The 16,191-nt window shown below is 37.8% G+C and overlaps 1 protein-coding gene across 7 annotated transcripts in view; it reads left to right on the top strand.

Moving 5' to 3' along the window:
- Positions 1 to 13,734, top strand: part of RBBP8 (RB binding protein 8, endonuclease) — a 75,328-nt gene extending 61,594 nt beyond the window's left edge. For 6 of the 7 annotated variants that reach the window (XM_059706474.1, XM_059706476.1, XM_059706471.1 and 3 more), the window contains 4 exons: positions 5,300 to 5,369; positions 9,996 to 10,092; positions 11,833 to 11,974; positions 13,343 to 13,734. In XM_059706474.1, coding sequence (XP_059562457.1) covers positions 5,300 to 5,369; positions 9,996 to 10,092; positions 11,833 to 11,974; positions 13,343 to 13,440 — 407 coding nt within the window. In that variant the 3' untranslated portion in view covers positions 13,441 to 13,734. Of the gene's footprint in view, positions 1 to 5,299; positions 5,370 to 9,995; positions 10,093 to 11,819; positions 11,975 to 13,342 lie in introns of all 7 variants that reach the window. The other variant, XM_059706475.1, reaches the window with a different exon arrangement.
- Positions 13,735 to 16,191: the final 2,457 nt, after the last annotated feature.

The raw sequence follows: 16,191 nt of genomic DNA, 5'->3' as shown, positions 1-16,191 counted from the left end.
TGAATTTAGACCAAAAAAATCCAGAATAAAGAAATTATTGTGGTGGGGGGAGGCGGACAGGAGGTCAACAGCAAATAGATGGTGCCTAAAGCCGTGACAGTGAATGAGATCATCCGAGTGTTGAATATAATTAGAAAAGAAAAGCATTTCGTACATCACCAGTTCGATTCCTAGTCAAGACACAAGCCTGGGTTGCAGGCTTGATTCCCAGTAGGGGGCATGCAGAAGGCAGCCAATCGATTCTCTCTCATCATTGATGTTTCTATCACTTCTCCCTTTCTCTCAAAAAATCAATAAAAACATATTTTCTTAAAAAAAGAAAAGCATTTGCCGAAGCCGGTTTGGCTCAGTGGATGGAGCGTCGGCCTGCGGACTGGGGGGTCCCAGGTTCGGTTCCGGTCAGGGGCATGTGCCTGGGTTGCGGGCACATCCCCCAGTGGGGGGTGTGCAGGAGGCAGCTGATCGATGTTTCTCTCTCATCGATGTTTCTAGCTCTCTGTCTCTCTCCCTTCCTCTCTGTAAAAAATCAATAAAATATATTTAAAAAAAAAAAAAAAAAAAAGAAAAGCATTTCAAGTTCTAAACTCTGAGATATGACAACTTTAAAAAGTCAGAGAAACAAAGAACCAGCAAAGAACACTGAGAAGGAGCTGCAGCCTGTGAAGTGTGAGGGGAAGGAGAATGGATGCTGTTTGGGGGCCAACTAAAAAAGACGCTCTGTATACTCATTACGTCCAGCCTCATCCCCTCTCTGCTGAGCCCCAGATTTGAATCCAACTACTTATCTATACTAATAAAAGGGTAATATGCTAATTAAACCAGACATCTTCCAGTCTACTTGGCATATTAGGACAAAGATACCTTCCAGACAAAGCCACAATGGTGGGGCAGAGGCAGTTAGGGGCTTCAGGCCGGCAGGGGAGAGCAGTTAGGGGTGATCAGGCAGGCGGGGGAGCAGTTAGGGGCATCAGGCAGGTAGGCAGAGTGGTTAGGGGCAATCAGGCAGGCAGGCAGGTGAGTGGTTAGGAGACAGTGGTCCCAGATTGTGAGAGGGATGTCCCCCGAGGGGTCCCGGATTGGAGAGGGTGCAGGCCCGGCTGAGGGACACACACTCCCCCCACCATGCATGAATTTCATGCACTGGGCCTCTAGTTTGACATAAGCACCTTGAACTGAACATACTTAAATTAGAAATCTTTATTTTTTTACCCAATTTGATCTTCCCCTGCCTTTCTGCATCTCATTAAACCCTATTACCTAGCCTCAGAGTGACCAAAGATAGATGTTAGAGTCATATTTGATTTTCTCTTTCACCTCACCCTCAAGCTCAGCCTGATACCCTGGCCGTCCTATCTCCAAAATACATTTCATAACACTTCCCTTCATATCTGTAGCCACCATCCTAGCCTAAACCACTCCTATTTCTACCTCTTCTATCACAGGCCTCCTAACTGGTCTTTTTGTATAAGTTATTTTTCTTCTCTTGTTCAGTCTCTACGGAGATTGAGAAGTGATTTTTTTTACTCCTCACCTGAGGATATATTTATTGGTTTGCGAGAGAGAGGAAATAGGGGGAGAGAGACAGAAACAGCAATGTGAGAGAGAAACATCAATCTGTTGCCTCCCCAATACACTCCAACCAGGGTTTTGAACCTGAAACCGAGGTATGTACCTGATTGAGAATCAAACCCACAACCTTTTTGGTGTACAGTAGGTCCTTAGGTTACGTCAGAGATCCGTTTCTACGGCATGACGTAACGCAATTTTCGCCATAAGTCAGAACCCACCTACATAAGCACCTATGTCATTCACATGGAGCACATACACAGCAGTAATGAAGTGAAACAGTAAACAAAATTTAAAAGAAAGATAACAATTCCTGACCTTTACTTGTGGTAAGTAAATAATAAAAAACATAAAGCACATATGTACATACGTCAAAATGATGGAACTTTTTTTATATATAAATAAATGGGAGATGGCGATGTAACCACAAAACGACGTACGTTGAGTCCGATGTAACCCGAGGACTGTCTTTACAGGCTGATGCTCCAACTCACTGAGCCACCCAGCCATGGCCAAAAGTGATTTATTTTAAATGTAAATGGGCTTGTATTATCTTCCTGTTTAAAAGAAGATAATTGAATGGCCAATAAGCACATGAAAAGATGCTCAACATTATTGGACATCAGGGACAAAGATACCACCTTCATACCTGCTGAAATGGTTAAAAATACTGGCAATATCTAGCATCAGTGAGGATGAAGAGCACCTGGAACTCTCATACATTGCTGGTGGGAGTATAACATTTTGCTTTGGAAAACAGTTCAGCATGGTTCTTTAACAGTTTTATTGGTATTTGTTTGTAATTTAAGCATATACCTTACTTGTGACCCAGCAATTCCTCTCCTGTTTTACATCCAAGGAAAATAAAAAACATGCTCACACAAAGATGTATTCAAGAATTTTCAGCCCTAACCAGTTTGGCTCAGTGGATAGAGCGTCAGCCTGTGGACTGAAGGGTCCCAGGTTTGATTCCGGTCAAGGGCATGTACCTTGGTTAAAGGCACATCCCCAGTAGTGGGTGTTGCAGGAGGCAGCTGATGGATGTTTCTCTCTCATAATGTTTCTAACTCTCTATCCCTCTCCCTTCCTCTCTGTAAAAGACCAATATATATATTTTTAATGTTCATAGCAGTTCTATTTATAATAGCTCAAAACTGCAAACAAGCCCTAGCTGATTTAGCTCAGTGGGTAGAGCGTTGGCCTAAGGACTGAAGGGTCCCAGGTTCGATTCCAATCAAGAGCACATGCTCAGGTTGCAGGCTCGATCCCCAGTAGAGGGCATGCAGGAGACAGCCAATCAATGATTCTCTCCCTTCCTCTCTGAAATCAATAAAAATATGTATTTTTTAAAAACTAGAAACAGGCAAATAAATAGAAATTGTGGTATATTCATAAGAAATACTACTCAGCAAAAAATGGAGGGACCTATTAGACTCAACAACATGGATGAATCACTAAAACTTGTAAAATTAGAAAAATGCAAAAGAACAAAAAGAATATAAATATATAATCGCATTAATATGAGGTTCTAAAACAGGCATGGCTAAGCTATGGTGATGAAAATCAGATCAGTGATTGTGAGAGACAAGGAGACATGAGAGAACATTCTTGTGTGAAACAACAGAATAGGAGGAAACTTTCAGGGATGATGGAAATGTACTCGTCTTGATTTGGGTAGCATTTACACTGGAATATACCTTTGTCAAAATTTATAGTACACTTAAAATCAGTGTATTTTACATGTAAATTATACTTCAATAGAGTAATTCTTAGTCTTCAGTGGTTTCCTATTGCACTTAACAAGAAAATTCAAACTCCTTTTCGCCTCCAAGGCCCATTGTGATCTTGTACCTACCCACTTCTCCAACCTCATCTCCTCCAACAGCTCCCTTTCTTCACTAAATCTCAACCATACTGGCTTTCTCTTAATTTTTATAACTTAGAAACATTTCCTATCTCATGACCTTTATCTAAAACATTCCCCACTCCTATCTCTTCTCATGGCTATTTTCTTGTTATTCATCAGTTACCACCACCTTCCATCTTCCTCAGATAAGCCTTAGCTGCCTGCTCCCTTACCATTTCCCTCACTGCATGTAAACTCCATGAGTACAGGAGACCTGGTCTTTCTTGTGCTGTACTTCATGCCCAGAACTTACACAATGCTTAGTAAATTTTTTATATATAAATTTATTGATTTCAGTGAGGAAGGGAGAGGGAGAAGGAGATAGAAACATCAGTGATGAGAGAGAATCCTTGATCAGCTGCCTCCTGCACACCCCACACTGGGGATCAAGCCTGCAACCCTGGCATGTGCCCTTGACCGGGAATTGAATCATGACCTCCTGGTTCATAGGTCAACGCTCAACCGCTGAGTTATGCCGGCCAGGCTGCTTAGTAAATTTGGATTATTTGAATAGATGATAGGAGTTGGCTGTTTGAGTCTATATAACTTGGGATTCAGGTCCATCAACTATAATTCTAGTTTTTATTCAATTTTCTGATAAAAATTTTTAATCTATTTCTTAGTTATAATCTACCTTAAAGACACATTATAACAATCAATAGGACAAATAAGTGAAACATATTCAAAGATGTCTTGTTGTTTGGTGTCTAGTGATAATCAAAGTAGTTCTTTTAAAGTCTAAAATCTATACTAATAAAAGGGTAGTATACTAATTAGACCAGACATCTTCCAGACGTCCTTCTGGACAAAGCCACAGTGGCAGGGGCCGAGGCAGAGGCAGTTAGGGGCGATCAGGATGGCAGGGTAAGCAGTTAAGGGGCGATCAGGATGGCAGGGTAAGCAGTTAAGGGGCGATCAGGATGGCAGGGGAAAGCAGTTAGGGGGCAGTCAGGCTGGCAGGGGAGAGCATTTAGGGGGCGATCAGGACAGAAGGGGAGGGCAGTTAGGGGGCAATCAGTCGGCAAGCAGAGGTGGTCAGGGGTGATCAGGCAGGCAGGGGAGCAGTTAGGGGCATCAGGCTGGCAGGCAGAGGTAGTTAGGGGTGATCAGGCAGACAGGCGAGTGGTTAGGAGCCAGTGGTCCTGGATTGCGAGAGGGATGTCCCAGATTGGAGAGGATGCAGGCCAGGCTGAGGAACCCAACCCCATGCATGAATTTCGTGCACTGGGCCTCTAGTCCTTTTATAAAAGATTATCTATAGAGACTTTTTTCTTTTAGTTTGTCTTCTTTGTTTCTCGAGACTTTTATACATAGTTTTTAAATCTAAGATACTTTCATAGATATGATTTTATCTCTTTAGTAGTAAATTTTTAAATATTTTTTTATTGATTTCTGAGAAGGGAGAGGAGAGAAACATCAGTGATGATAGAGAATCTTCGATTGGCTGCCTCCTGCACACCCCCTACCCCCCAAGGGAGAGGAAACATCACTGATGATAGAAAATCTTCAATCGACTGATCCCACAACTCGGGCATGTGCCCTGACAGGGAATCGAATCATGACCTCCTGATTCATAGGTCTATGCTCAACCACTGAGCTGCTGCAGCTGGACTAGTAGTAATTTTGAGGTGACATAATTTGCACTTTGCTTATCATGCAGATGAAAAAGGGAAAAATTCGTTATAAAAAATTTTGACCAAGGGTCTAGAGAGTATTAAACCCAATGAAAATGGAGGTCTTAGTAAGTCTTTTTTTTCCTCCCCCCAAAAAAGCAAATTATTTTAGTAATTTTGTATTCAGTTTGTGGTATGCTTCTTTTGTTTATAGCTCGTGGTGACAAACAAAATAAAGTCACACAGAAAGCATTTGTGGAGCCATATTTTAAAGATGATGAAAGGTAAGTTGGTCTTAATAAATGCCACCAATGTGACTGAAAGTGTTAACGGCGTTTTTTGTCAGAACCTCTCTGAACTGTAAAATTGCTACAGTTAAAAAACAATGTGTTTCATTTAATTTATGGCCCTAACAAAACTGGAACTCAAGTTTTACAAAAATGACAAATTTTACAAATAAGGAAAATTACCACCACTACCCTTTCTTTTTTACAATGGTGATAGTTATTTTCTATATTTTATTATAACAAATATTCATATTTTATTTTACTATGAAGTTTATTTGAACTTTGGGAATTTTTTTAATTGTATACTGTAACTTTTACATAGTATAAGACTTTAGGTGGGAAACCTTAGGTTGTGCTTCAGAATTATTTTATAAGGAGTTTTAAACCTTCAAAGCAAGTTAATTTTGAACCATATTGCTACATTCTGCTCAATTCTGAAACTTTCAGTCATGTACTATTCTTTTTAGAAGTACATTAAGGCATAGTAATTCATCCCAAATTATTTTGTGTGTTTTTCCCTTAAAGTTATGAATTTGGAAAATTGAGTCACTTAGTAAGCAAAGTTAATTCCTTACACTTTTATTTTTGTCAAGAATTTTAGAAATCAGACAGACCAAGATAAATTTTGATTGATGCCTGTAAGACTCTAATAGATAAATGCTGTCATTTTGTGGTTAAGTTATTCTTTTAATTTACCAGTTTTTCAAATAAATAGTTTCCTAGTATCTCAAATATAACTAAGGAGTTTTTTGTTTTAAGTTTATCATTACGAATTCATGGATTCAGATATATTTGATGCTTTAGTCCATTGCAGTTTATTATCCTTCTTGGTATTGAAACTGTTCCATCTTTGCCTCGTGGAAACCTCTTTGGATACTACCCTTGTCATCTTTCAGCTTCCTTGCTTCTGGTGTGATAGATGTCCCTGTGTACTTCCTGTCATAGGCCTAGCATCTATCATGTTTCCCAGAGCCGTAGGTTGTTTTTTTGTTTTGTTTTGGTGAGAAATGAGACTTAGGCCACAGTCTAGCGGCCCAGCCGTGGGCAAACTACGGCCCGCGGGCCGGATCCGGCCTGTTTGAAATGAATAAAACTAAAAAAAAAAAAAGACCGTACCCTTTTATGTAATGATGTTTAATTTGAATTTATATTAGTTCACACAAACACTCCATCCATACTTTTGTTCTGGCCCTCCGGTCCAGTTTAAGAACCCATTGTGGCCCTCGAGTCAAAAAGTTTGCCCACCCCTGGTAGCCACTAGGGTTGCTTGTTGCAGCTGCTAGTCATTGTTTCTAGACCTTTTAGGTGCACAAAGTTAAAAATAAAGTTTTTGTTTCATTTTGTTTTTTAAAATGAACTACTTGTTTATACTGATAGCTCCAATTCAAGTTCAGGACTACAGGATTTTTACATAATCTCCTGTGTCACATCTGTACCTACTTTCCCACCTGAAAATTCCACTTCTTGGAACAACATTTCTCATTTAACTTTATTCCACAATGCATACACAAAGCAATCTCAGAGTAATACTGACCATCACCAATAATATGATTTATGAAAACGATTTAAGACTTATTTGTGTCTTTTTATTTTTAAGTTATGTCCTATTAGAAATATACAGTCAAATCACTGTGTTTTAAAGTCACTTCAGATCATTATTTTCTGTGTAATTATGCCACCAACTCAGTACCTAGGTTTGTTTTACTTTTTTATTTTGTAGGAATTTTATATCTTTATTTTTAAAATAAGGCAAATTATGTACATGGTGCCAGATGCTATAAAACAAGGTATATTCAAATAAGTCCAACTTCTTATCTGTTAGCTTCACCCATTTAGCTCCCTATCTCTAAAGGTAATCATCGTAAAAAATAAAAAAAAAGGTAACCATTTGTTTAAAATGTATGGTTTTTCATCCATTTTACAAAATAAAACCAAGTTTTATCTACATACATATCAGGATATTGGTAGCTGCACTCTCTCTCCCCTTAAACAAATGGTAGGATACTATATATGCTTTTCTCTACTTTGCTTTTTTCATTTAAATCACTCATCTTAGTATATAGTGCTTTCCTCATTTATTTTTTAGTTTCCTAGTACATCATTGACGGTACCGTAGTTTATTCCATAGCATGGTTGCTTGGATTGCTCATAATTATGCTGGCGTGCATAGTGCTGCAATGAATAGCCTTGTATGTTCTCTTTCCAAATTTTCACCCGTGTATCTTTGGGATAATTCCTAGAGGTAAGCTTGCAGAGACTGGCATTTCAGATGTTTCATGCTATAGGTTCACCACTTTTTAAAAAATACATGAGCAGTTTTATTTATTCTGAAACCATTAGATATCTGGAGATACAGGTGGTGGATAAAGGTATAGGATAGGAGTGGTGTAACAGTCTCAGAGTTAATGTGGTTCCTTTCCCCACTGAAAATACTAGCAAACCCTGGGGAAAGATGGGTTGTGTTATGTCAGGGACAACCAGCTCAGTAACCTTTTAGGTGATGCTTTGATGTCTACTACAGGTGCCAGTTTACTAGTTGACTCACTGCTGCATTATAGTACACCTAGAAACAGAATAGATAGTATGCAGAAGAAAGAAATATAAGCTTAAGATTCCATAATTATTTGAAAGAAAATATATTTATGGCAATATTTTTTATCCAGCCTTTCTTGGTCTCCCTTTTTAAATTCACCGGTTACTCCAGACTTGAGAATTCTTAGGTTTAGGCACAGAAGGGTCTATAATTTCATATACTTTGGAATAGAATAACTAAAGCTTATTTTGAAGCAAAGTGCTTGCCAACTAGAGGGGCCTGTGACCAAAATACCTCAACATGGTATATGTGTTACCAGCAAGTCATTTTTAGAAAATCAGTTTTTGTGAATCAGACTGTTTAAATTCACTGGGATGTTTCTGTTATATATATATATGTCATCACATGATTTTTTTATTTACCTACCTTGTTAATTTTTGATTTTTCTGTATTGGGTCTTTTTCTTAAATCCTCACCCAATGTTATTTTTCCCATTGATTTTTTTAGAGAGAGTGGAAGGGAGAGAGATGTGGGGAGGGAAAAAGGGAGGGGAGAGAGAGAGAAACGAGAGAACACCATTGGGGCCAGGATCAAACCTGCAACCAAGGTACCTGCCCTTGACTGGGAATCAAACCCGTGACCCTTCAGTCCTTGGGCTGATGCTCTAACCCAGTGGTTCTCAACCTTCTGGCCCTTTAAATACAGTTCCTCATGTTGTGACCCAACCATAAAATTATTTTTGTTGCTACTTCATAACTGTAATGTTGCTACTGTTATGAATCGTAATGTAAATATCTGATATACAAGATGGTCTTAGGTGACCCCTGTGAAAGGGTCGTTCGACCACCAAAGGGGTCACGACCCACAGGTTGAGAACCGCTGCTCTAACCTTTGAGTTTTTCTTCCCAAAGTACCTCTTTAATCCATACCTAAGTAGCTTTGACCTAACTTCTTAGGTTTCCAGTGGTTAACAATAGGATTTGATCCATTTAATAACAAATATGAATGATGATTTTGCCTAATATTTTGAAGAATTTAGGGTAGATGGAAGCAGCATAACAAACTTTTGGAGCAAACAGCAAATACATACAAATACAGTAGGTCCTCGGGTTACGTCGGAGATCCATTCCTAGGGTGCGACGTAACGCGATTTTCGCCATAAGCCGGACCCCACCTACATAAGCACCTACAACACTCACATGGAGCACATACACAGCAGTAATGAAGTGAAACAGTAAACAAAATTTAAAAGAAAGAACAATTCCTGACCTTTACTTAAGGTAAATAAATAAAAAACATAAAGCACATATGTACATACGTCAAAATGATGGGACTTTTTTTTAATATAAATAAATGGGAGATGGCAATGTAACCACAAAACGACATACGTTGAGTCCGACGTAACCCGAGGACTTTCTGCAGATGAATCTGTTCTTTAGCAGGGAGTAGGTTAGCCCTGAAATATGGGCTCTTAGTACTAGAAGGCCAGGTTAACAGAGGCAGTATTCTCTTTCTTGGTTATGGTATTCCTTAGTTTAATAGTGCAGTATTCTTTTTTGTTTGTTTAATCCTCACCTGAGGATGTTTTTTATTGATGAGAGAGAGAGAGAAAGAGAAGCATTGATTGGTTGCCTCCCATATGCACCCCAACCAGGAATGGGAACCCGAAACTCAGGTAAGTATCCTGACCAGGAATTAAACCCATCACCTTTTGCTGTATGGGACAAAACTCCAACCACCTGACCCACCCAACCAGGGAAGTATTCCTTTTTATTTAGGCTATTTTATATTTCATCTCCTAATCTATTATTTTCGGCCATTCGGGGGCAAAAAGAGGAATAGTTAACTTTTTCAGAGAAAAATATCCATTAAAAATACCTCATATAGTAGGCAGTTAATATTTACTGAAGAATGAATGAAGAAGTATTTGGGTTTTTGACATATTAAATAAACATTTCAAATAAAATGAATGTATGTTTTGGGATTATTTCTTCCCCTGGGCTCTCACCTTTGTTAATTTAAAACCTAAACCAAAGATCTCTATAATAACAAATGGATTAATTTTAAACTTAATTTATTTTTCCCCCCAGAGAGACTAGCTTACAAAATTTTCCTCATATTGAAGTGGTTCGGAAAAAAGAAGAGAGAAGAAAATTGCATGGACACACATGTAAGGAATGTGAAATTGTAAGTACTACTATAAATACTGTTTAATTGTTGTTGTTTCTTAATAATATGGCTTTATAGATCATGAATGCATGATTTTAAAATGATAGATAAAAATTACATTTGTATCTAGAAACCTAGTTTAAGCCAGGAATAACAGAGTAAACAGAGAGAATATTGGCTGGGACCTAAGAGAATAGATAAAAAATATATTTTTATTTGTTCTAGGAAGAGAGAAAAACATCAGTGATGAGAGAGAATCATTGATCAGCTGCCTCCTGCACATCCCACTGGGGATCAAGCCCTCAACCCGGGCATGTGCCCTGATGGGGAATTGAACCATGGCCTCCTGGTTCATAGGTCAATGCTCAGCCGCTGAGCCATGCCGGCTAGGCTGGGTATTTTTAATTAATAAACTATTTTTCTAGAACAGCTGTAGGTCCACAGCAAAAATGAGTAATACATAGAGAGTTCCCATATACCCCTGTCCCCATTATCCTTTTCTCTCTTTTCTCTTTACGGTGTACTTTCAACACAGCAATGAATGGACTTTTTTTCCTAATGATGTTTTTGGAATAAAAGTTAAATCATGTCACTCCTCTACCAAAAACCCTTAAATGTCTTCTTATCTCACTAATAAACAGAATCTAAAGCCCTACAGCACACTTTAGCACCCCACTTTTCTCTGACTTCATCTACTACTCTCCCACTTACTGTGTTGCAGACACATTAGCCTATGTTGTTTGTGAATATGTTGTAATTGGGTGATAGTGTTTCTCTAACATTGATTGATAACTATGATTCTTTAAGGGCCTCCCATCCTTATTCCCAGGCTAAGGTAACAAAGGCTAACTTCATGGCAGTGAGAATGATGAAAAAGATACCCAAAAAAGTTGTTTCAGAGATACTCTTAAAAAATATAATTAAACTACAGAAAAGAAAAATGTATGAAAAACCTTTACTTCAAACTTAAATTTTAGTCCTAAGTCTGCTACTTTCAGTAGTGATATCTTGGTAAATTATCACTTTGACTTTTAGTTTCTCAACTATAAAATGGAATTAGCTGGATTATATATGATCATATACCTTTGTTCTATTAAACTTTACACTACTCCTTTGTTTTCTTTAGATCTAGAGCTTAAAGACCTATACAATTTGTACATATAAGTTTATCTTTGTTTGTGTGAAATTCAGGTTCTTTATAATTGCAATTGCAAAAAAATGATATGCCTTTGATCCTAATTAAAAAGTACAGTTTGAGGGAGGAGCCATGAAGCCTATAGCATTCAAAGTTAAACCTTTATTTTTAAAAACTGTAGAGATAGGAAAATTACTTCAAAACATACATTATATCCAAATAACAATTGAGAAAGTGCTGTTCAAAAATGCAGGCCTCTCATTTCTGTTACCGGTCTGGCAAAGGGGAAGAGTTTGCACCAATAAGTAAGTCATCTGTGTCACTAAACACATTGTAAAGTTCAGCTGGCATTGCTTCCCATTGTAGACTTTACTGATGGAGGCGGCAATATGTTGATGTACATTGTAATACAAGCTTCTTTTCTCGTTTGTGAAGCAAACATTTCACAGACCAGCAGTAATTAATGTTAGTAATTAATACTACAATCATCAGGTAGTAGTATAGTTTTCTTAGCATGCCTAATACTTTAGTAAAAAGTTTTCTTAGCTTCAAGTTTATAATCAGTAATCCAATCACCCCATTTATTGTTCCTAAGTGGAAAACTTACCAGTTTTTATTACTAGTATTATGCAGACATTCCAGCAGAAGAAAGAGAAAAGAAGTTGGCTTCCTGTTCAAGACACCGATTTCGCTACATTCCACCCAACACACCAGAGAATTTCTGGGAAGTTGGTTTTCCTTCCACTCAGACTTGTATGGAAAGAGGTGAGAGTATAGATTATAACATTTTCAAATTAATTTTTTAATACATATATACCCAAGTATAACCTTTTCTCCATGGTTCTCTTTACCTCCGGTAACAGTTTTGTGATATAAAAACAAATTCCTAAAGATAAAAGACTTATCTTCAACTCTTCAAGTAATTTCACTGGAATCAGAAATTGTTTATAATACTTTAGTGCAGCAGTCGCCAACCAGTGGTCCACAGACCACTGGTGGTCCGTGATGTCCAAAAGGTTGGCAACCACTGCTTAGTGTGATTGTGTATGCATTATCCTGGTCTATCATTCAAATTTCAGAAAGCAATTTGCTCCTTCCTGCTATCATCAAAACAACTTTTACTAAAATAAATAATTTTATAAAAGTTGCCAGCAAGGTTTATCATTTTAAAGCCACTACTCTGAATTTTAGATTTTAAAACCTCACTTATGCAGAATACTGGTTATGTTTAAACCATGTATGAATAAAAAGGACCTTTGTTTGTTTGCTTGTGAAATTGTTGACATGCAACTAGCTCATTCAGAAATGGCACTTATATTTAATACAATTTGAGCATGTATTCAACTTTAATGCTTCAGACATTTAATGGTAAGATAGTTCTTCCAAAGATGCAGTCTTTGACAGTCACTACCATATTTCCACTTTCCCCCTTAATAAGCCAGGTTAAGTCCTCTGTGACATGATCTCTCTGCTGGTCATCATTTAGAATTACTCTGGATGAGAGCCTCTTTGTACTAATATAGCCTAGGGCAGTGGTCGGCAAACTGCGGCTCACGAGCCACATGCAGCTCTTTGGCCCCTTGAGTGTGGCCCTTCCACAAAATACCATGTGTTGGCGCACATGTACAGAGCGATTGAAATTTCGTGGCCCATGCACAGAAATCAGTATTTTGTGGAAGAGCCACACTCAAGGGGCCAAAGAGCCGCACGTGTCTCGCGAGCCTCAGTTTGCGGACCACTGGCCTAGGGGTCTGGTTGGAGAACAGTCCTCCCCTGAATACCTCAGGAGAGTCTAATAGTCTGAAGAGGCTTGTCATCTAATGAAATAGCTACTACAAAGTCTTTTTGATAAGCACCTGGAATTTATCATAATAGTATAGTGGAAGCTACTTCAAAGGACTGTGAATGTTATCTGAGGTAATGTATATAACACATTTTTTAAATGTTTGCTACTATCATGGTTAGTATAAATGAGGAAACTGATGCTAAATAATGAAATCCTTCATCAGCATCACTCAGCTAATAGAATCATGTAAACTTACAAGGCATTAAATAAATCAAATGTTTACTGGATATGTGCTGAAGGAAACATGTTGCTAACATAGTCTTCTAAATTTATAATTTATTTTTAAGGTTATATTAAGGAAGATCTTGATCCTTGTCCTCGTCCAAAAAGACGGCAGCCCTATAATGCAATCTTTTCTACGAAAGGCAAAGAGCAGAAGACTTAGATATTGAAGCAAAAACATGATAGAGAACAATTTTTTTCTTTCTAGTTATTTATAGCTAATGTTGGTATTAAACAAAGATTTTTTTCTGTAAACTGATTTATAAATCATTTTTCTATTAAAAATGTTTTTAAATGGCATTTACCTACCACACAACTACTAAAAATGTGGGTAAGTTTATATTGTGTTTTCTTGCTTTTGCACCTCTAAACAATAAGGTGCTTTAATTTTGCACTCTAAGTTAAGAGTTGTATATTTACTTTGTTTGGCATTACCCAATTACAGTTTTGAAAATATGATAGTTGTCTGATTTATTGTTTTTCAGATCTTTTCTTTTTATTCCATCTTTCCTTGTTATTTACATTCATTAGTGACTTCATGTTTATCATTACAAATTTTCATCCTCTTAATCATTGCTCTTCTGTTGGTCATTCCAATATCTAAATTTAAGTGTTTAAACATCTAAATTTTAATAGTCCTTTTAGCTTTCCAGCTTTTTTCTTTTGTTGAATTGAAATGAGTTGCCACTGTAGAGTGTATTTCTTTTGAGGTATCCACAAATATCAACTTTTTTCCTTTTGCATGAACTATAAGTTAACATCACCCTCTGATCTGATGCTAATATTCCAGTTTCTCACATGTAATTTTGTGTTTGTTTTTTTCCCATTATACTTTTTTTTTCTGGTGCATTTTTCAAGATGAATTTGTTGAGTTCTCTGCCCGTATGTTCAAGTTTAGTTGTATTGTTTCTCTAGATTGACTTATGAACTCCCAATTTGGCAACAAAATAGATTTCTCTATTTAGCAACTTGCTACTCCTCCTGGACCTACCATAACTAAGCATATCTGTGTCACCTTTTCTAGTGGCATTTTGTTTATCAGGGGTTTTTTGTTCCTTTAATCCATATCTTGATAGTATTATATAAGCAGGATTACATAGACACTGAATAGAATGTCTCACTCTGTGTACATTATTTGGCTCTAAATGTGATTCTGAATTTTTTACTAACTTCTATTCAGCACTTTTCTTCCCGTCCCAAATGGTTTCTCTATCCTGTTTGATTTTTGTCCTCTGCTGACAGGTACCTAATCTCCCCCAAAATAATAGAAACCATTCATAACTATGCCAAGAACTGTTTATGCTATTCACATAGATTTTTCTTTTAATTCTCAAATAATCTTACGAATTTATGTATGAGCTTAACATTACGCTGCCAAAAATGGGTCCAAGAAGCAGATTAAACAACGAATGACTGGTTTTCTTTTTCTCACGATAAAGTCTGGAGGTCGGCATCTGAGGCTGGCAGCACAGCTGCAGGATGCCCCGTGGACCCAGGTTTACTCTAGCTTTCTGCTTTCATGCTCTGTATGCGGCCTTCATCCTTGTGACTGTAAAATAGGCTACCTCTAGCATCATGTCCATGTTCTAAGCAGAAAGAGGAAATGGGAAAAAGCACGTGTCATTTGTTTTGGTTCCCCTTTAAAAAGTTTTCCTTAAGCCTCCACCCAATAGCTTTCTGTTTCTCAATGGCCAGAATTGTCACTTGGCTACCTCTACTAGTAATAACTAAGGGATGAAATTAGAGCATAGGTGGGGAGCTTTTTTCCTGCCAAGGGCCATTTGTATATTTGTATCATCATCTGTGGGCCATACAAAATTATCAACTTAAAAATTAGCCTGCTATATTTAGTCAAACATTTAATTAACTCACCCCTAATGCCTTGGCAGGGCCAAACCAAATGATTTCCCGGGTCTTTTACAGCCCTAGGGCCTGACATTCCCCATCCCTGGAGTGTAGAGCCTGAGGTTGCCTAATTCCAGAATCCGATCTTGTACCTCTAAAGACCAGGAGTCTGAGAGTCACCTGGTTTGATGAATAGGGCACCACAGGATGTAGTTTGAGCTCTGATGGACTTTGCTATTTAAAAGCAGCCTACGCAGACCCAGCAAGAGACTATCTGATAGTAGCTTAACAGCAGCCTAAACCTTTATAACTAGCATTTCATTTTATCCTCACCTTGTGGAAGGTTGGGTAAACTAAGATCTCTCTCCCTTTTTATCTGCTACTGTCTAGCTCTACATTAAGTAAAGTCGTGAAATAGATACTTTTCAAAAACACTAAAGTTAGAAGGATGCATTTAAATGCAAAACTGCAATATATGACAGATTGTGCACTTCAAACTTTTCTTTAAAAAGGTAATGTGAAGGGGCTTTATTCATTTGTAAAGCATTATATATTAGATAATACTTTCATACAAATACATGCCAATCACTGTTTATATAGAGATATTTATAGTTTCAGGTTGCCTGTGAGCTTTTGAAAGTTGAAGACCTCTGATTCAAACTTTGAAAACATGCAGAACCTGTGTGTTAGCACTTACCATTTGAGTAACACCTTCCTGCCTTTAAACAAGCAGGTATTTTGTTTAAACCAGTGGTCGGCAAACTCATTAGTCAACAGAGCCAAATATCAACAGTACAACGATTGAAATTTCTTTTGAGAGCCAAATTTTTTCAACTTAAACTATATAGGTAGGTACATTGTTATTAACTTAATTAGGGTACTCCTAAGCTGGCCTTTGCTAAAAACGTCCTCAATCCTGATTGAGGTACATTCACTGAGGTCGACCCCTTCCAACTCTCCCATCCACACTTGTCTTGTATACTTGTTTCAGATAGACGAGTGTGGATGGGAGAGTTGGAAGGGGTCGACCTCAGCGAACACCTCAAAACAATGTACCTCCCCCGCGCCG

The sequence above is a fragment of the Myotis daubentonii genome, chromosome 8, assembly GCF_963259705.1.
Source record: "Myotis daubentonii chromosome 8, mMyoDau2.1, whole genome shotgun sequence".
NCBI classification, from domain to species: Eukaryota; Metazoa; Chordata; class Mammalia; order Chiroptera; family Vespertilionidae; genus Myotis; species Myotis daubentonii.
This window is presented reverse-complemented; position numbering and strand designations above follow the sequence as displayed.